Genomic DNA, 19579 nt, shown 5'->3' on the forward strand with positions numbered 1-19579 from the left:
TCCTGTGTTGTCATCCCTAGAATACACTGAGGAATCCACTTGAGGAATCTGTTTGCCCTGGAGAATCAGGAGCACATGGTGGGGAGCAAAGCTGGTACTCAGCTCCAGGTGGCCAACTCATTGCAAACTTGGCCCAGAGGTTAAAGCCACAAAAATGACTTTGGTGGGGCCAAGCAGTAGCACACCAGGGTAAGTGCACATAGTGAGAAGCTCAAAGACTGGCACAAGGATCCCAATTCGAGCCCCCAGCTCCCCACCTGTAGGGGGGGTCACCTCACAAGTGGTGAAGCAGGTCTGCATGTGTATATCTTTCTTTCCTCTTCTCTCTCTTCCCCTCTTCTCTCAATTTCTTTCTGTCCTATCCAACAGCAGCAGCAGCAGCAACAGCAACAATGGGAAAAATGGCCTCCAGGAGCAGTGGATTCATAGTGCAGGCACCAAGCCCCAACAATAACCCTGGAGGCAAAAGAAAAAAAATTAAAAGTGACTTTGGTGACAAAAGGCCTTGACACACACACCCCAGTATCTCTCCTGTACACTTGTATGTCCCCACACACATTCCTGCATGCTCCAGGAGAGGCATGGTGAATAGTATGTGTATGGCACCAGTTTCATTTTTTTCTCTTAGTTAATATGTTAAGAAGTTCAGACTGAGAACTGGATGGCACTGCACCTAGCTGAGCACACACAGTAATACAAGCAAGGAGCTGGGCTCCAGTCTCTGCTCCCCACCTGCAGGGAGGAAGCTTCACGAGTGATGAAGCGGGTTTGCAGGTCTCTGTCTTTCTCTCTCTCTCTCTCAATTTCCATATGTGCTATCAAATAAAAGGGAAAATGGCCACCAGGAGCAGTGGATTTGTTGTATAGGTACCAGTGATAGTTCTGGTGGCAATGAAAGACATAGATAGATAGATAGATAGATAGATAGATAGATAGGCAGACAGACAGACAGACAGACAGACCAGATTATCTGCCTTCTGAATTTCTCCTATCTCTGTGATACCTAGGCAGCCAGGCTTTCTTCCTGAGTGGTTTCCATGTTCATATTCAGGACTTAAATGTGCAAGAGATCTCATGTTCCAACCCCAGCACTGCTGGTAGCCAGAGCCAAGTACTGCTCTGGTCAAAAAGAGAAGGAGAACAGGAAGCAGAACAAATGTGAGCCTTCTTTTTGTGATTGACAAGTCTCAAGTCATTAGCCACTGGCTCCAGTGGGAGCAGGATGCAGGTCCCTGATCCCAGTCTCACTTCCCACATCACCCACTGCCTCTGCTCATAGAAAACATAGCACAGGAAGGGGAGCCTGGGCAGGACACCAGGTCACCACTGCCCCACCATCATTTTTATTTTTCTGCCAGGATCATAGCTAGGGTTCGGTACTGACACTACAAATCCACTGTACCAGTGGCTATTTTTTTCTTTTTTTTTTTTTGCCATTTCTTCCTCTTCCTCCTCTTCTTTCCCCCCCCCCCCTTTCTATTTTATTTGATAGGTCAGAGAGAAATTGAGAGGGGAGCAGAAGATACAAAGGGAAGGGAGAAAGACACCTGCAGATCTGCTTCACCACTTGTGAAGCTCCCCCCCCCCCATGCAGGTGGGAAGTGGAGATTCGAACCCAAGTCTTTGTGCATAGTAATATGTGTGCTTACCTGGGTGCACCACCATCTGCTCCCTGCCCCACCCTTTTACCCAGCACCACCTTCTTCTTTGGTTGCTGCATGCAAGTGTGTGTGTGTGTGTGTGTGTGTGTGTGTGTGTGTGTGTGTGTGTGTGTGTGTGTGTGTGTGTGTGTGGAGCAGGTCCTGCTGTCTCTCTTGAGGAAGGGGTATCTCCCTCAGCCGATCTTTTTCTCTGGTCTGTGGCATCAGAATGGAGCTATCTGAAATGGAGCCAGGGTATTTTGCTGGGTGTTTTCTTAGATTTTTGCTTTCTACTCTACTACATCTGATACTGGCGTCCTTCTCCTCCTGCCTTTTTTCTTTCACTGTCATTCAATATCTACCAAACAAAAATAAATAAATCTCTATCCAGAAATACCTCTGTAGATCACTGGTACTTGGAGCAGTTGCACTGCCCTTTAACATTCTAGCAAACACATTACTATTAGTTTCCAGAGGGGAGAAAGAACTTCACAGTTTTTCATCTCCTCTTATGACAGCTTATTGGGAAGCAGTGGAATGTTCTAGAAGGGCAAGGTGGAGCGGGAACAGAGGCAAGGTGGTGTGCATGCGTGAGGGAGTCCAACTTGGCTTCTTTGGGACCTGTACTCACTGCCACTCCCTGGGCCTCAGCTAGAGGTGCTAACGAGGCCTTCTTCTTCTAGCATTTGCCCTTCTTCCGTAGCCAGTCAACAGCGTCAGGTTGAAAGCTGTCAGGAGCTGCTTGTTGCTGGCTTTGAAAGTGACTGGGATCCATGTGGATTCAGTCGGCTAGGAAGGATCGTCAGTTTCCCCAATGAATGGGTACTCACGGGATGCACCACGAGAAGGTCGATCTAACGAGGCCTGAGTCACTAGAAAGAAAAACAACGAAAGGGCCTATGCTCATTCATTATTTTTTGCCTCCTAGCTGTGGAAGACAGAAAATTGTTCATAGGAATGGTTTCAAAGAAATGTAATGAGAATGATATCAGGGTGATGTTCTCTCCATTCGGCCAGATAGAAGAATGCCGGATCCTCCGGGGACCCGATGGGCTGAGTCGAGGTGAGTCTCTGTCTAGAATGCCTCTTTCCTCGAGTGTTAATTACAACTGGGTGTCACAGTCAGAGTAGGCACAACCACCACACAGCGAGGGGTGACCTGGGAATCTGTCCCAGTGAGAGAGTTATCCAGTCTGAACTTTTCACCACAGCAGACCTTGTGCTTTCCGGCACAGCACATGAGCTCAAGTCAGCACTGTTAGTGAATGCAAACAGGCTACCCTGCCTGCTGCAAGCCCCTTTCAGTCCCAAATGTAAGTTGATTTCTGCAAAACTAGGTAGAGCCTCAAAAGGTGAGAGAGGGTTTGTTGTTCACCTCAGTCTTCTGGCTTCCTGCCTGTGCTCAAGAGAAGTGTTCAGGTCATGGGCCCCTGGACAGGGAGATATGAGAGAGAATGTGCCCCCCACATTGTGCAGACCAGATCTGGCCACGGGTGGCGGGGCCTGTCCTCAGTCCCAGATTTTCATCTTGAGGAGCAAGACTCCCAGAGTCCTGCGCACAGGCAATCCAAGAAATGAGAGGAAACGGCTTGGTCCAGAGAAGGTTGTAGGCCTGTCTCTGTCACTATGATGGCAGCCAAGGCCTGGCTCAGAGCAGAGGCTGGAGGCAGCGTTTGGGCATGGGCAGCTCTGTGTACCCTGCTGCATTCGCCCACCTCCTTCCTCAGACCACTGAGTGTGAGCTGCTCTGCCCACAGCTTCTGTATCGAGTCCAGGAAAGCCCAAGTGAAAGTACATATATACAATATTAGAAATATATAGTCTTTCTCTATCCTTGTAAGAAATCCAAAATTCACAACTTGGAAAACATTTCATTCCATTCCTACAGTTCTCAGTGCAGTTTCCATGGGGCTCCATAGAAACTTCTTCCCCCACTCCCACCTCTCCCCATCTTTCACCTCCACTCAGCACCACGTGATGTAGAACATTTGTTCTTTTGACTCAGAGGCATAAACACTGCACCCTGTCAGCTGCTGGCATCAAAGGCACAGAGAACAAAAGTTTCCCACCCCCCCTCCACCCCCAAAGCCCCCCAAATGGAGCCTGCCAAGAGGAAGGCTGGGAGGAGGTAGAGCAGCCCTGAGCTTGTGATCCCTGGATTTTCTTCTGAAGGTGGAAAAAGAAAAAAAAAGGCAGGAGACAGGGAAATTATGTCTCTGCCTCCTCTAACAATTCCATTCCACAGACTCTGCCCACTAGCCTCCGCTGGGAAGACATGATTTAGAAGCTGAGCATGATCCTGGCCTTTATTTCCTCTGCCCAGGGCTTCAGGGACAACCTAGAGGACAGGCAGGCAGGCAGGCAGGCAGGCCCTAAGGTTCCCCTCGGCACAGACGCTGGTGTTTAGGTTGACGACCCTACTCCAACGCTGGGATAGAGATGGAGTGGGAGCTTATGAACTTCCCCCATCTGCTCCTTTCCTTCCATCAGGCTGTGGCTGACACCTGCCCTTAGTTCATATCCCACTGCTTAGTGACTCACATGCTCGGTTCTTTTGGAGATGCAAACTCCCTCGATGGTCGAGCCAGACCCTGGCCATGGAAATCTGGCACCTGATGGTCATTGTTTCCCTCTGCCCAGCCAGAGGATGCAGTCTCTCTGCCTCAGTCTCCCCATCTGCCCAGTGGGGACACCAGGAGGCGTGGGTGCCTGCAGCTGACTTAGCTGTGTCTGTGGATGGGGATGAAGCAGCCTGAACTGAGACAAGAGTGCTGGCAGGGGCCCTTGGCCTATGGGTCTACCCTCAGCAGTTAAGCAGCCTATTTGGGAAACAAGATCTGGGCTCACACTCATCAATATTTTATGCCAGTGCCACCTCAGTTTCTAGAGACAAATGCTCCTCCCTGCCCTTTCTTAAAGAAAAAAGGAGAAAAGAAAAGTAATTTCTGGTGAACTGATGAGAATTCCCTCTGGCAAAAAAGGGGAAATGCTCATTTATAACCATTTGTTCTGAAATACAGAGACAAACGTGCTGCATTTTTCAGTTAGCAGGACCCAGGGACTACAGGGTAGAGGGAGCCCTCGAGAATCTGTGCGCTTGGTAAAAAGTACAGCTCTCGTCTGTGCCGTGATTTGCTTTCATTAAAGAATTGCAGCTTTCGATCAAGTATTAATAAGTGTCCCCCCTGTGTGGCACAGCAGATGAAGAGCGCTCGGCATTTCTGGTCTCGGTGCCTGTTGCTATCTCCGCCATTTCCAAGTAAATAAAAGAGAAGTGAGCTGGAAGCTTGGCCACTCTGAGGAGCACCTTCTAACACTGAACAGGATCTAAACTTGTTCTAACATCCACCCACTGGGTTTTAATTAAGGAGGGAGAGGTAGCACTGAAGGGCCCATTTTTCCATCTTTACTTCTGCCTACTTCATCCAAAAGATGAAGACAAAAGGAGGCAGACAGAACAGCTCACTGCCCCACGGGCGGCTGATTCTTCTCTGCCACATCAGTAATCTGAATTCCACCCCCCACCCCCCGGGAAGGGTTAGCAGGAGGTCTCTCCAGGCTTATTGACTCAGTTTCCCCCATGACTCCTGTGACTCAGAATAGGGGGCTGCCAGGTCCCACTATATGGTGCCCACCCACTCCAGTGTCCTCCCAGCCAGAATTGCCATCTTTATAATAAAGTAATCACAATCTACACATGGTAGCCCCACAGTTACTCACCAGCATGTTCAGGACTCAACCATCCCCACCCCCAGAGAGTGACCAAGCCTGTCCCACCTAGCAGCTCAGGATGGGACCCACAGGAGGCTTTGTGCCCCCACCCTGACATGCCCATACCCTTTCCCCTTGGGGATGGGACCCCGTTCTAGCATCTCTTGTCACTGAGGAAAGCTGGTCTGGGAGGCTTCCACACCCCCTCCTGGAACCTGCCCCTTGAGGGATCCAGGCTGGCAGAATACAGAAGCCCATGCTAAGGGCTAGCTCTTAAGACCAAAGCCAGGGGCTTCTCATCACGTTCAAGTGACAACATTCCCAAAGCCCGAGGAGTTCCTCAGATCCTTTGTTCTCACTCACCCAGACTCTACCATTAGGAGGGGTTCCACTGGTCCCACCCACAGGGCTGCCTACCCCATGCAGGTATCTGTGACCCTTAGACAGTGAAGGAGTTCACTTCACTTTGCTTCCCCATAAGCTGTAATCAAGCCTTCGCTGCCATTTAAGGTAACTTTCTGCTTGTTTAAGAATAGTCCAGCTGTGTTTATGGTGCTCCAACATTCTCCTGCCAAAACCCCTGATAAATGAATTGGCAGGATCTTCCGGGAGGTTGGCGAGCACAGGCTGGGTGTAGCCATTAAGTCCTCCTCATTTGTTTTCGTTCTGTCTGTCAGAACATGAGGAAGAGAGCTTTGGACTTGGAGGACACATCCACGGAGAAGGTTCCACTTTAGTCCTGACCGGTTAGTCTGGCCCATGTAGTGCCTCAGTACTCCGAAAATATGGAATATTTCTGATTCCCAGGTGCCCCTGAGTCTGTCTACTGTATCTGGCCCTCTTGCTCCAAGTGCACTGTCCCAGTCACCTGTCAGGGATGCAGATCTGCCAGCCAGAGAGCCCTTACCTGCACTCCACTCAGACTGCTCCACTCAGGCTGTTCCTCTCTGCCTTAAATAAACTAGTGCAGCACTGGGGCTGGAGCACTCGAGTATTGATTTTACTGTCCGATATTAAACTGAGCAAATGTTCAACAAATCCAGCTGCTGCTGAAAAGATGCAGCGAGAAAAATTGGCTGCATTAAGATCTCTCCGGGCTGAATGGGAGTTTATAAACAAGATTTCCATAGCCTGGAAGCTCCCTCATGCTGCCTAAGCTCTGGGAAGTCTGGCTGCCTTTTCACTTGCAAAACCTGGCTACTGCGCAGCTTTCAAAGAAGTCACAAGGAAAGCAAAGGCCCTGGCATCAGACAGTGCTTTCAAAATGTGCCTGTTTTTTGTTTTGTTTTGTTTTGCATTGTTTTGTTTTTTGGTTCAGAACAAGAAATTCATCTAGATCTCTCACATTTCTCTTGCCAAGAAGAGAAAAGGGAGAACACCTGAGTTAAGCTATCCTTTCAATCGAGATGACAAGTGTTAATAGATGTGTTTCCAGATCTTTTCCGTGACAGGGCTACGTGCTTTCCTTAGATCCTGGCTGTGGGAGGAAATTACTTTGAGAAACCTTCCTCCAGTCAATCATTCATCTGTTTTAGCAGCAAGAAGGCAGCCTCTGGGAGCAGAGGAAGTCAGATCCTGTCCCTTCTCTGAGCCATCTCTGACATTCCAGAGGGGGAGACAGTAAGTAATTGTGAGGCAGGTTGTTAGGTTGTCCACCTTTACAGATTTTTGTGTGGCTGTGTGATCATTCTACATTTGAAGATTTTAAGATAGCAATAAATAGGCCATCCCCAAACAATAAAGACAGCATCAAGGGGCTTGTTATTTAGGTACCTGGACCTTTTTTCTCACTCTGCTTTCTCCTAGTCAATAGAGTACTGACTGCAGAGACAGAATCTAGGACATTCTAGACTAGTCAAAGGCTGGCTCTGCAGATCAGCACAATGTTCTGTCAAGACCCAGTGACCTCACTTGTACCTAGAGCTTGGTTTCTGTTTTGTTTTAGTAAAAGAGGACAATTGCAACCTCACAACTTCTCTCCAGTGGAAAGCCAGAACCAGCTGCCATTCTGAATAGTAGGAGTGTGTGTGACCCCATGTTAGGGAGAAGATGTAGGTTTGAAGTTTCATGTGAAAGCCCCCACAAACTTCATAGTGGTGCTGAAAAGAAAATGTAATTCTAGTCATAGAGCCGCCGTGACTTGCTGTTTTTGAGAAATTACAAAGATGAACAGTGCTACCAGTCCAAAGGCACACATGGTTTTACCCAAAGTGGCTTAAAGAGTGAGCATTTTCAACATGCACTTTATAAATGACACCACAATTCCTTATTTTAAGTAATTAGGCACAACCTAGAACTTGACAGGGCCCCTAAGAGGCAGGCAGCGCCCCCACCCCCTTACTGCACTGCCAGGAGAATGGAAAGGTTAGAGTCATCCGCTTCATCAGATCATTGGGGGCGGGGCACGGGGGCTGGTGTACGCATCACATCATCAGACATCTCAGTCCAGCTTTTAATTGCAGGTTCCCTAGAAGAAAGGGCAGGAGAGTGTTGTACTGATTCAGGGAATTGTTTTGCTTCAGTGCTAATCATTTTCTTAGGAGACGTGCTCATTGCTCTCTCTCACCAAGTCACCAAAGTCCTGCTTGTTGTGACATTGTGGGAAATGCAAAACCATGCTCTACTCTAATGCCAGTTGACACGGAGAAACTGTCAGTCAGACACAGGTTCCTGGAGAATCAGAGCAAACAGGTGGAGTGAAAAGGTCTTCCTGACCACCAGAAGGCAGAGCTAGTGCAGGCCCCTCATGCTTCCCCCCAAGCCTCTACTAGGTCCCCTTCCTGCCTTTGCCTCCTTGCAGTCTCAAGATCAGAAGCAGAAAAAAATCCATCTCTTGGCACTATTGCCTCTGTTAATAATGTTGGTGATCATCACTCTGTTTGTGAGGCACTACTACTTTGCATGGATGACAGGTTTGAGACTCTCTGAGAGCTGAGTGCCAGCCGGGAAGCTGGTGGAGGTACAGACATCTGTGCTACAGGGGGATACACTCCCTCAGGTGCCTTTCCCTCATGTCCCAAGCTACCACCAGCATGGGTGCCGGCAGCAGCAAATACTGGTTAAGAGTCACAGTCACTAGAGTGTCAGAAAACCACAGAGATAGCAACCCAAGGCCTTCCTGAGTAGGAGGTGGGATCTTCCCCCCCACACACACATCCTGAGATTTTTGCATACAGAAAAAAAATGGCAGCAGGATACAAAACAAAAAAAATGCATTGGCTTATTTTCACGACTGGATCTTGTGTGCTTTCGGAGCACGCACATAGTACACCTCGCCTCCTCACTGCTGTTTGATTGAAATGGTCCAAAGACAGTATTGTCTTGGTATCTCACCTGGTGCACATACAGAGTAAAAGAAGAAACCCCACTTTGACTCACAAATCGATCCACAAGAAGCCAAACAATCTGCTGTCAATTTGGGAAGGTGGGAGTCCGAGGGCATAGGGCACCTCTCTCATGGGGCCCCAAAGCACATTGTTGATGCCAGAAGTCCACTTTGCTGCAGTCCCTCCTTGTGGAGACTGGCTTCATCTGGAAATCTTTTAAGTAGTAATAATAATAATGTTTTGAGGAAATTGAGTGGAACACAAAATTATCCTCTGATACCTAAGTTCAAACTGTGCAAGACTAAGAAGCTGAAAATCAATGCACTTTGAAAGTCATTAGAGATCATAAGTGAAATGGCCCTGCCGTTGCTCCAACCCAGCTCTTAGTGCGCAGTGGTGTTATTATAAAATCAGCCTGAATCTGCATTAATTTCACAGTCCTTTTCTCCAAGAAGCCCAAGGGTGCATGAGGAATGAAATGTAAATTTCAGAAGGCAGTGTTTTTATTAGTGGAAAGGGCAGTGAGCTGTGTAGTTGAGCAGTGAAACTTGCCTGGTGGCCTACAGCCCTCCACGGACCCTGGGACAGGAACTGGCAACTCTAGTCACTTCACGGCACGGTAGGGAAAGAACCCAGGCCAGCTTGGTGTGTCTCCCGGGAGAAATGCACATTGCCTCCTGTATGCTAGACCTCTGATACATACCAGGATACCACCATTGTCAAAAGTCTGAAGCTTCTACGCAAAGAGAAAACCCAGTGTGATTCATACATATTTTTTTATTATTGCTGCTATGCACTGGTGAATATCCTCAATACTCAAGCATTTGGGTCTTATTTGTAAATAATCAGCACTAACTAAGATTTAGGTGTATTTGTTCCCATTTGAATAACATCAATGTATATCTAGACACTCATTTAAATTATAAACATGCAGAGGAGAACGGGTAGATTCACTTAATGACATTTTGAGCTCTTGGAATTTATTTGCTAATTTGCTCTTGGTGTAGGTACTTTACTTATTACCAAAAAAAAAGAAAGTATCAATGCTGAAATTTAAAATACAAAGCAGGAGTGCGTGAATGCCCAAGTAAAAGATAATTAACCAAGAAGAAAGTGCAAAGGAGCAACTTTTTTATTTTTGAAAATGCAAAGTCAAATTTGCTCATTTCAAAACCCCCATGATTTAGGGAGAAAAATGGGAGGGGGGGGACTTCCTTCCCCAAGTAAGTCACCATTAAAAAAAAAGAAATCAATCAGTCTTTTCTGCTTTGGTCAGATTAGCCAGTCAGCACTGTGAGTACAAAGCAAAAAAAAAAAAAAAAAAAAAAAAGAGAGAGATCAAGCCAAAGAGAGAAGTTGTTTATTTTCATGTACTACTGAGAAGTGTCGTCCTGTGGCAGTTCTCGTAGACTGTGTTGGTTTAACAAGCGTCCAACCCTTTTGTCTTGTTGTTTTTGTCTTTCCTGCTCCCTGTCCCCCTTGTTTCCCACAGGCTGTGCGTTTGTCACATTTTCTACAAGGGCAATGGCACAGAATGCAATCAAAGCCATGCATCAGTCTCAGACCATGGAGGTACTGTATCATCTGCCCTTTCTTTGTTTTCTTTGTGCAAATGATGGGGAATGGAAAAGCAATTCTCTCCTGTGTGGATTGTTCACATGACAATCACAGATTTCAGCTCTCACCATCTCTCTTTATTCATTCATACTCATTCTCTTTCTTTCTCTCTCTCTCTCACTGAATTTTTCCTCTAATGACTTGAAATGCACTTAGGAAAACCTGGCATTCATTCTGCATTATTTTTGAGCCTTTAATTGCAGTGCCCTTGAGGGTGCTGCAGTGTAATGTCCCTCACACAGTTGAAGCCAAGCTACCTCATGCATCCAAGAGGACCCAGTATGTCCCCAGCACAGGGTGGGGCAATTCAACTGCAGCAGCATCCACCCCCACCCAACACCCCACTTTTGCTCCAGACTGCAGCTGGTCCCCTGTGCTAAAATCGCAGGGCTCTCACTACTTAAGACAGGGTCAAATGATCTTTAGTTAAAAAGAATTGTGATTTGGCACCAAGAGTGGTGGGGAAAGTTAACGTTTCTCCCCCTCCATTCAGCCAAATAGGAGAGCGCCCCAAGAAGGAGAGCTGTGTCTCCATGCAAAAGAAAAAAGACAAAGGAGAACAATAAAGGCTCAGATCTGGTCTCCTAATGAGAGCCAGTGGCTTTAGGGGAAGATGGATTGGCTGGTGTGGGCACCCACCCACCCATACAGATAGATGGCTCTATTCTTTCAGTCTGTGATTCGGGTCATGGCCTTTCAAAATTTTGCACAAAAGCATTCCAAGAGTGATATGCTGTTCCTTACTCTGTATTGTCTGGTGGAATCACTTGGGAGTGCATGTTCTGCTGTATTCTGTATTCTGTATCTTTGTGTATGGGAGATCTCTTTCTGGCCGTAGCCTTGTGTTATCTAAAGTTATGTTTTCTTTCCTCTTTGGGAAAAAGAAAAACAATTTCAAGTTTACTTTATGTGCCAAAATTTCTTTCTCGATTTGAGCTGCTTTTTTTTTAACCTCCATTATCTATATTTTTGGGGGGTGGGGTGGGTGGGAGGAGGGACTTTTTGTTTGTTTCTTTTTTTCTTTTTGGCAATGCTGCATCTCCCAAAGCATGCTGGGAGCAAAGTGATCACTCCGCGTCATGTTTCTTGGGCAACTTTTTATTATTTTTTTTACAGGGAGCAGAGGGAGGGGGGCTGGTGGGGGGGACAGGAGTGTGCATGGCATTGTCATTTCAGTGTTGACTGTACTTTTCTGAGTTTTGATATCAGCACTGCAAAAGCCTATTGTCTTTCAAACTTCATTTTAACTCTGATATTCTTAACATATCTTATATAATCACTGTGTTTTCCTTTCAGTGCAATGCATTTTTAAGACATTCTCACAGTCCCCCAACCTGAAGGCCAGCTTAGGTAAAAACCAGCCATGCTGTGAGATACTTAGCAGGATCTGAAACTGCTAGCAGTCCACTCTTACACAGCCTGCGGTTACTCACATGATGCAGTTTCTCTGCCATCATGATGGGTCAGTCTGATTGCCAGCATTTTTCAAGCTTGGAGATTAATATGAAAGAGCTATTGGTGAGGGAGGGACGGAGGAAGATAAAAGGAAGAAGGGAAGAAAAGAAAGAAAGAAAGAGAAAGGAAAAGGAAGGAGGAGAGAAGGAAAGAAACTTTTACCTCTGTTATCTTCCATACATGTGTTTCACCTCTATTTCTTTTTTATTTCCTATGAGCTGGTGGTTTATAGCTAAATTGATCTCACCTTTTTTTTTTAAACCTAAATTCTTTCAGTTCCACTAGAAACATTGCCACACACACACACACACACACACACACACACACACACACACACCCCACCCCCATTCTCTACCTCTCTCTGGGACTCCCCTCCCCCAGGAAAGTCTCAGAGAATGCCTGTCTAGGGGTCCTTGTTCTCTTGTGTTACTGAAGAAAGAGAACCCCAGAACATACAGCAGGTAGGGGATGAACCCACCCAGGAACTGAATAGGTTCCCTTAATGAAAAGAATCTTATAGAGAAAATGGGACAGAGTACTTAAGAAACCCTGCGTCCTTTGTTATTAAGATCTCTCATTTTAAAGATCCCATTTGCTGTGCTTGTTTTTAAGTCTGGATATCAGTGCTTTAACAGAGGAGCCCTCGCACCCTGACACTCCTTGTTAAATCCAGAAACAATGACATTGAAATGGAAGACAGGTTACATATTTGTGCAGCTGATGTTGGTTTGTTTTCCTCAAACTAATCATGTTATTTTCAGGACTCTGGCTCACATCTTTAACCAAGATGTTTTATTAAGAGACTTTAATTCACAGTGATGTTGAATGTTTTAATTTGAAAGAACATGTTCCTAAAAATTAAGTTTCATGGTGTGTCTCCTCCTTCACTTTCTTCCAATCCATCTCTATCCCGGTTTTCACTTTCATGGTTTAAGCAAGTCATTTTGGAACTAGAGTCACCAGCCTACCTTTTGGCTTCTATAGCTTTTTTTCTAATTTAAGGAAGAAAATAAAAGTAATTTTACGTATACATAAGTTTACAACTAAGAGAAGATGCTCTATCTAGGCTGTGGAAGGAATTTGATAACACCACAAACCCTTTCCATACATACCTTCTATGGTTTGTTCATTGAGTATGCTGCTCGCTGTTGAAATACTGAGCAGACAAAAGACAAAGTTAGAAGCTGTTAATGGTGGATACAGGATTCTTGGCCTTTTACTGACATGACAGTTAACATTCTACATCCTGGCCTGCAGGCTGGAAACTCAACACTCAAAACAATCACCTTGTTTTTTCTCTTTTTTTTTTTTAAACCAGCACACACAGTAACCTCCTACATTCATAGCTACAACCCCCCAAAATGACTCCTGGTGATAAGGAAAATAATGTGCCAAGTTTGTTTTCTGGGAGAAAAGAAACTGACCCAAAGGAAGAAGGAAACTCATTTAAATAGGAATAACGCATTTCTGCAAGGAGAAAGAGGCCCAGTATCATGCTGAGTTTCAAGAAAAGGTTGTGCCCCCCCCCCATCACTCTAGTTCCAAAAATTACTTCTTGTCTTCTTGAACCACAGCAAAATCTCACAGCTTTGTGATGAACTGTGTAGGCCAGCCATGCTCCAAGGGAGAATTCCTGAGGAGAGAGCAGAGTTTCTGCTGAGTGTTTATCAGGTGGCACCTGCTTTAAGGAAGTCTCCATGCTCGAGGGGTGAGGACCCTCATTTTCCCTGATGATTTGATCCTTCTCAAACACAAACCCATCCTACTAGCCAACAGCAGCCTTTTCTCATTCCTTGCCTGGACTCCTGACCTTCTGACAGAAATGGAAACCGCATGAGGGAGTCTGATCAAGGTGTCCCTTTTCACTAGGCAGTGAGGCCAAAGAGGACTCTGCTCTTGTCATCTCAGCTCTCTGTCCTCTCACTAGACTCCACCCCCAGTATTCTCGATTTGCAATAGCTCTTGGGATTGCCCATGAAACAGATGAGGGAGAGAAACCTTTGTGGAATCTACACCCTAAGCTTGAACACACCCGATCTCATCTGACCTCAGAAACTAAGCAGAGTCAGGCCTGGCTAGTGCCTGGATAGGAGAATCCTTTCTGGAAACATGGGAACAGTTACTTGAACCAGTACCTGTGTTCTCTGAGTATCTGTTTCCTTCACTTGCACTCCCCAAAACAAAACCCACAACTCCCTGTTTATTATCATTCTGGTCACTGAAAAGGGCCCAAGGTGCAGAGTTTAGAAAGAAACATGGGAGGGAGTCTGGCGGTAGCGCAGCAGGTTAAGGGCAGGTGGCACAAAGCGCAAGGACCAGTGTAAGGATCCTGGTTCGAGCCCCGGCTCCCCACCTGTAGGGGAGTCACTTCACAGGCGGTGAAGCAGGTCTGCAGGTGTCTATCTTTCTCTCCCCCTCTCTGTCTTCCCCTCCTCTCTCCATTTCTCTCTGTCCTATCCAACAACAACATCAATAACAACAACAATAATAACTACAACAATAAAACAATAAGGGAAACAAAAGGGAATAAATAAATATTTAAAAAAAAAAAAGAAACATTGGGAGTCGGGCGGCAGTGCAGCGGGTTAAGCGCAGGGGCGCAAAGCGCACGGACCGATGTAAGGATCCCGGTTCGAGCCCCCGGCTCCCCACCTGCAGGGGAGTCGCTTCACAAGCGGTGAAGCAGGTCTCTGCAGGTGTCTGTCTTTCTTTCCCCCTCTCTGTCTTCCCCTCCTCTCTCCATTTCTCTCTGTCCTATCAAACGACAACAACAACAATACTAACTACAACAATAAAACAAGGGCAACAAAAGGGAAATTAAATAAACAATCTTTAAAAAAAAAAAAGAAACATGGGAGATTCATTCCTTCTCACCACCTCCCTACCCCTACGCCCCCCCCCCCCCACTTCCCGCCAGCCCTCTGCTCACACATGGACATTGGCAGACCCCCTAAAGATGCCTAAAGCTTACAAAACACTGCTAAGGTCTCCTGGCTGTAAGTTGGAAGGAAGACCCATGAAGACAGAAGGAGAGTCAGTTTAAAACTCAGAACACCAAGGCCAGTGGCTGCAGCGACCACCAGACCCCCAGAGAAAACCAGCGACAATCTCTGGAAATCTGTGTCCATGGTGCTATCTTGAGAAGAAGGCCTGTCCACCCGTTTAGAGCCCTCCCAGGCCATTCATTCTGTGTGCACCAATCTAGTTAAGAGGGCCAGCCCCATGCAGATGTGGCAGGAGAGGACTCGAGCAGGCTGTAACCACCCCCCCCCCTTCACTTTCTGCTGTGTCTGACCACAGGGCTGCTCCTCGCCCATCGTGGTCAAGTTCGCCGACACTCAGAAGGACAAGGAGCAAAGGCGCCTGCAACAGCAGCTGGCCCAGCAGATGCAGCAGCTCAACACTGCCACCTGGGGGAACCTGACAGGACTAGGTGGCCTCACCCCACAGTACCTGGCGGTAAGTGCTGCCAGGGAGCTGGGGGGGGGGGTCCCCTGAATGAGCAGGAGTCCATACCTCCCCACTGCCAACCTGCTATCTCCTGTTGTGCACTATCAAGGAGTTTGTTTGCAGGACATGGGGGTGTCCTGGGAATTGACAGAAGTCCCAGTGGGTGCAGCTTACTATTCCAAGGTGCTCTCTTTAGCTCACCTGCTGGGTGCTGAGCAAGGTCCCCTGAGGCTAAGTGGATATACAGCATCCTGCACTTGACGAAGTGATAGGTGCTGTTCAAGGAGTTGATTAGCACTATCTGAGGTGGCAGGGAGCTCACCACCTCACTGCAGAGTTTAGCGCCCCCCTGCTCCTGCAGGGCCCCAGATCACACCCCCCAGGACCTTGCATCCCTTGAATCCAGACTTCTAGAGCTCTAGCACCCAAACCAAGTGTTTCCAACTTTAGCGTCTGCTCCACAGTCCCTGAAGCCCCAAACACCTGCATGGTCATCCCCATGACCCATGGCTCACGGAAGAGAATTTCTTCCAGCCTCATCTATGAAAACATACCTTCTACCCAGCACGCATTCTCTCTCAGCCTGTTAGTCTGCCTCTGCAAGTCACCTCAGGCAGCTAGGAAATTGCTGGGGGAGTGCAGCACTCGCATGCCTGAGGCTCTCAGTCTGCCTTTTTGGGTAGTTCTTTTATAACTCACTTTCTTGCTTCTGCCTGGAGAAGGCCTGAGAACTTGCCTCACTTTAATGGGACCCACCTCCCTTCTTGCCAGAGTCTTCTGTGTTAGAAAGCGTTTTGAGATGGACTGTATGAACTAGTAGCAAAGTCTCTGTGAGCCTCTCCCATGAGCACAGGAGCCAGGCAGGTTATTAATAAATCCTCAACCTTTTCTATTACTAGTCTGCCCCGGGTGGGACAGATTGTAACTCTAGCTCCCCAAAAATGGTTGTCAGAGGAGAGCCCTTGGAAACAGTTTTTTGTTGTTGTTATGTTTGTTTTGTTATAGCACAATTTAAGTTTATTTCAATGTTTTTACAACACAAAACTCACAGTATTATTAATATCTGGATGTTTGTGAACCCAGTTGTGTTCAAAGCAGCACAATTTAAGTAGGAGTCAGGATAATTTGTCAGTAATTTAATGATACACCCAGTATTTCCTCTCATCTAAGTAGAAAATCTGAATTTTTCTAAACAGACTTTCAGAAAATTTTATTTTTTAACTTTATTTTACTTGAGAGGACAAAGAGATACCTGTAGGCCTGCTTTTACCCTGCAAGTGGGGATCAGGGACTTGAACCCAGGTCCTTGCACACTATAATATGCACACTGAACCAGGTGGACCACCACCACCATCCCTGTTAGGGTTATTTATTTATTTATTTATTTATAGTATTTGATAGAGACAGATAAATTAAGAGGGTAGAGGGAGAGAAACAGAGAAACACCTGCAGCTCTGCTTCACCACTTATGAAGCTTTCCCCCTACAGGCGGTGACCAGGGGCTTGAACCTGGCTCCTTGTACACTGTAATATGAGAGTTCAACCAGGTGTGCCAACACCTGGTCCCTGAACAGACTTTTTTTTTTCTCTATAGCCTGTAAAGGATCTTCCTTCTGTCAGTCCTTTGTTTTTTAAATATTTGTTTATTTAAATTTACTGAGGACCTAATGGTTTGCAGTACACTTTTTTCATTTTTTTAATTGTGACTAAATAGTGAGTTGCAAAATTGCTAGATTACAGGGTATAGTTCCACACCACGCCCACCACCACAGTGCTGTGTCCCTACCCTCCCACCTCCCAAAGACAACCACCAGAGTTCTCACAATTCTTAAAAACAGTTTGCTTGCTTCTGCCATTTTTTGCAAGTTCATGTGTATCATAAACTGACAGTTTAATATTTAAACTTTTTATTTTTTAGAGAACTTTCAAAAATTCTTTTAATTTGATAGGACAGGGAAATTGAAAGGAAAAGGGAACATAGGGGAGGGAGGGAGACACCTGCTGCACTGTTTCACCACTTGTGAAGGTTCCCCCTCTGCAGGTGGGGAATATTTAAAAACTCAAATAAGGGCTTTTTTTTTTCTGCCAAAACAGATAATCTCCTGCTTCTTCCTCATTCTCTTAGGATTCCGTGTGTGTGAGATAGAGGGAGAGGGAGGCCTCAATAATAGAGCCCAACAAATTGAGAGCAATGAAAACGAGAGAACATAGACATTTCTCCTGTCACCATTAATGTTCATGCTGGAAGCATCACCATAACAGACTTAGTTGATCTGCCACTGATATTTTACTCTTTTCAGTGCTTGAAAGTCAGTTAATAGATGTTCATTCTTGCCATAGCCAGTTGTGGTGTTTTCTTCTTAAACTGGCGAGGCCCTTACTTACCCAGAGGAGTGGCAGTGCTCTACGTTGTGTTCTGCAGAGCTCCGACAAGACTCCCAGCACTGTCTCATTAACTAGGGAACTCATCTTGTTCCTCCCAAGAGCATAGTGTCCTAATGCTTTTTCACTGGTGCCTTTGCTAACTCCATGCTTTTGGTAAGAGTGCATAGGAGATTAACCTATATTTTCCAGCACCAGAGATAACTGTGCGCACTCCTGCCCCACACACAGTGTCTGGATGACTTCCCCAAAAAGAAAACATAGTTAGCGCTTAGGACAGACTGCGCCTCAGCTAAGCCAGCATCGGCTGAGTTGAGCCAAGACAGGAGCCACTGCCCTCGCTCTTTGGCACCCCTGGTTCTACATAAAGGAGGCTGCATTCTGTAGTGTTTGGGAGCAGGGGCAGGTGCAGAGAGAAATCTCTATATGGGCACATCTATTTCTTGGTTCAAAGACACTGACATACATGTAGCATGACATCAGTGTACACAGCACCACATACTTCTGAGTTTTGACAAGTAAGTTTCTCTGTGCCAGGGAAGACCATCTTAAAACGGGGGGGGGGGGGGGGGCGGGGGGCGCATGTCTTGGTTCTGTAACCATGGCTATAATTGTGTGACTGTGAAGACATTTATGACTGTGGTTACCATGATGACTGGTCAGTTGGCCCAAGAGTCCTTGAGTCCACATGCCTCTGAGGAAGGGTGAAGGCTAAATCCTTGACTGACAGATGACTTATAGTAGCTTCCAGACTACCCAGAGAGAACGCATTAGTCATGCCATGTTGATTTCAATAGCTTTAACACCTGGTTGTTAAAAAGAGTGAAACGGTGAATTGTTTCAAGGCAGTATTACTGAGTCTCCCTGGTGTCTTTCTCAATGGAGATTAGACATGAATATGGATTTATGGCCCCAAGTCAGGGTTCTTCCTCACCGTCACCAACTCTGGGTGTGAAGAGAACTAGGTGGTTCCAGAAGTGACTGGGTGGGCTCTCAGCGTCCCTTGGTTCTGACACTGTCGCCTTCACTTGCAGCTTCTCCAGCAGGCCACCTCCTCCAGCAACCTGGGTGCGTTCAGCGGCATTCAGCAGATGGCTGGTGAGTCTGGAAACACTTTATTTGGTCCAGGCTGTGGGTGAAATAGTGGGTGGTTTCCAAAGGTAAAGTAGAGGAGAACAAAAGGATTATGACCAGTCCTGTCCACTGTCTGGGGTGATCAAATCAGAGGCAGTTACTATGAAGTTATACAGAAAGTTCTGGCATTTTCAACAGTTATAACACAAGAGGCTGAGAATTCCTGCCTGGTGACCTCAGGAGTTTTGTTTTTGTTTTTAAAAGTATCCATTCCCTGGCTATTTCCAACAAGATTCCTCTACCCAGGGTAGCCAAATGATTGGCATCTCTCGAAAATTTTAATAATAGGCAGTCAATAAAAATGTTCTGACCTCCATAATGAAAGCTCAGACTGCAGACCCATCTCTGAGACCATTTGCAATCTCTTGCTAACCACAGACAATTAACAGAGCGCCCTTTTTTTTTTTTAAACCTCAGTCCCTTGGTTGAGAGCATTGGGCATCAGAAGCCTTAATGGGAAGTGAAATCTTTGTTCTGGAAATAATCAAAGTGCAGCTATATCTGAAAGCCAGATTGTGAAGGATTTCTGGTGATAATGAGCTTGTGGGTAGTGACCGTGGGACAGTAATTAGTGCCAGGTCACCTTCCAGGCAGATGTCTGAGCAGGGGGCCAGGGAAGGCAGCCCGGCCACTCACCTGTGGGGAAAGCTTTTACCTTGATGCCAAAGAAGCCCCCCTCATACTCATTTCTTTCTCCCCGGTACATGATCTTGGTGCTTATTTGCAGTTTGTTTTCCTTGTTTCACTTTGGGCCTGGAAAGGTTGTCCAGGGCAGACATGGGTTTATCTCCAGCCTACCAATGTGGCCTCCCATGGCAGCTGAGAGTACAAATTCCACTGGAGGGTTCGCTGGACTTTAGATCT

At 46.4% G+C, this 19579-nt stretch overlaps 1 protein-coding gene and 1 long non-coding RNA gene across 11 annotated transcripts in view; one reads left to right on the top strand and one right to left on the bottom strand.

Moving 5' to 3' along the window:
* CELF2 (CUGBP Elav-like family member 2) overlaps positions 1-19579 on the top strand; it is a 554881-nt gene that overhangs the window by 497415 nt on the left and 37887 nt on the right. For all 10 annotated transcript variants that reach the window (XM_060192151.1, XM_007524613.3, XM_060192156.1 and 7 more), the window contains 4 exons: positions 2569-2703; positions 10170-10249; positions 15050-15208; positions 18616-18679. In XM_060192151.1, the coding sequence (XP_060048134.1) occupies positions 2569-2703; positions 10170-10249; positions 15050-15208; positions 18616-18679 (438 nt within the window). The remainder of the gene's footprint in view (positions 1-2568; positions 2704-10169; positions 10250-15049; positions 15209-18615; positions 18680-19579) is intronic.
* The window catches only part of LOC132538927 (uncharacterized), a 30200-nt gene continuing 17976 nt past the window's right edge, over positions 7356-19579 (bottom strand). Inside the window, exons 2-3 of the long non-coding RNA XR_009550248.1 lie at positions 8730-8890; positions 7356-8021 (exon numbers count right to left, since the gene is read on the bottom strand). This is a non-coding gene — a long non-coding RNA (uncharacterized LOC132538927). The remainder of the gene's footprint in view (positions 8022-8729; positions 8891-19579) is intronic.

The sequence above is a fragment of the Erinaceus europaeus genome, chromosome 6 (genome assembly GCF_950295315.1).
Source record: "Erinaceus europaeus chromosome 6, mEriEur2.1, whole genome shotgun sequence".
NCBI classification, from domain to species: domain Eukaryota; kingdom Metazoa; phylum Chordata; class Mammalia; order Eulipotyphla; family Erinaceidae; genus Erinaceus; species Erinaceus europaeus.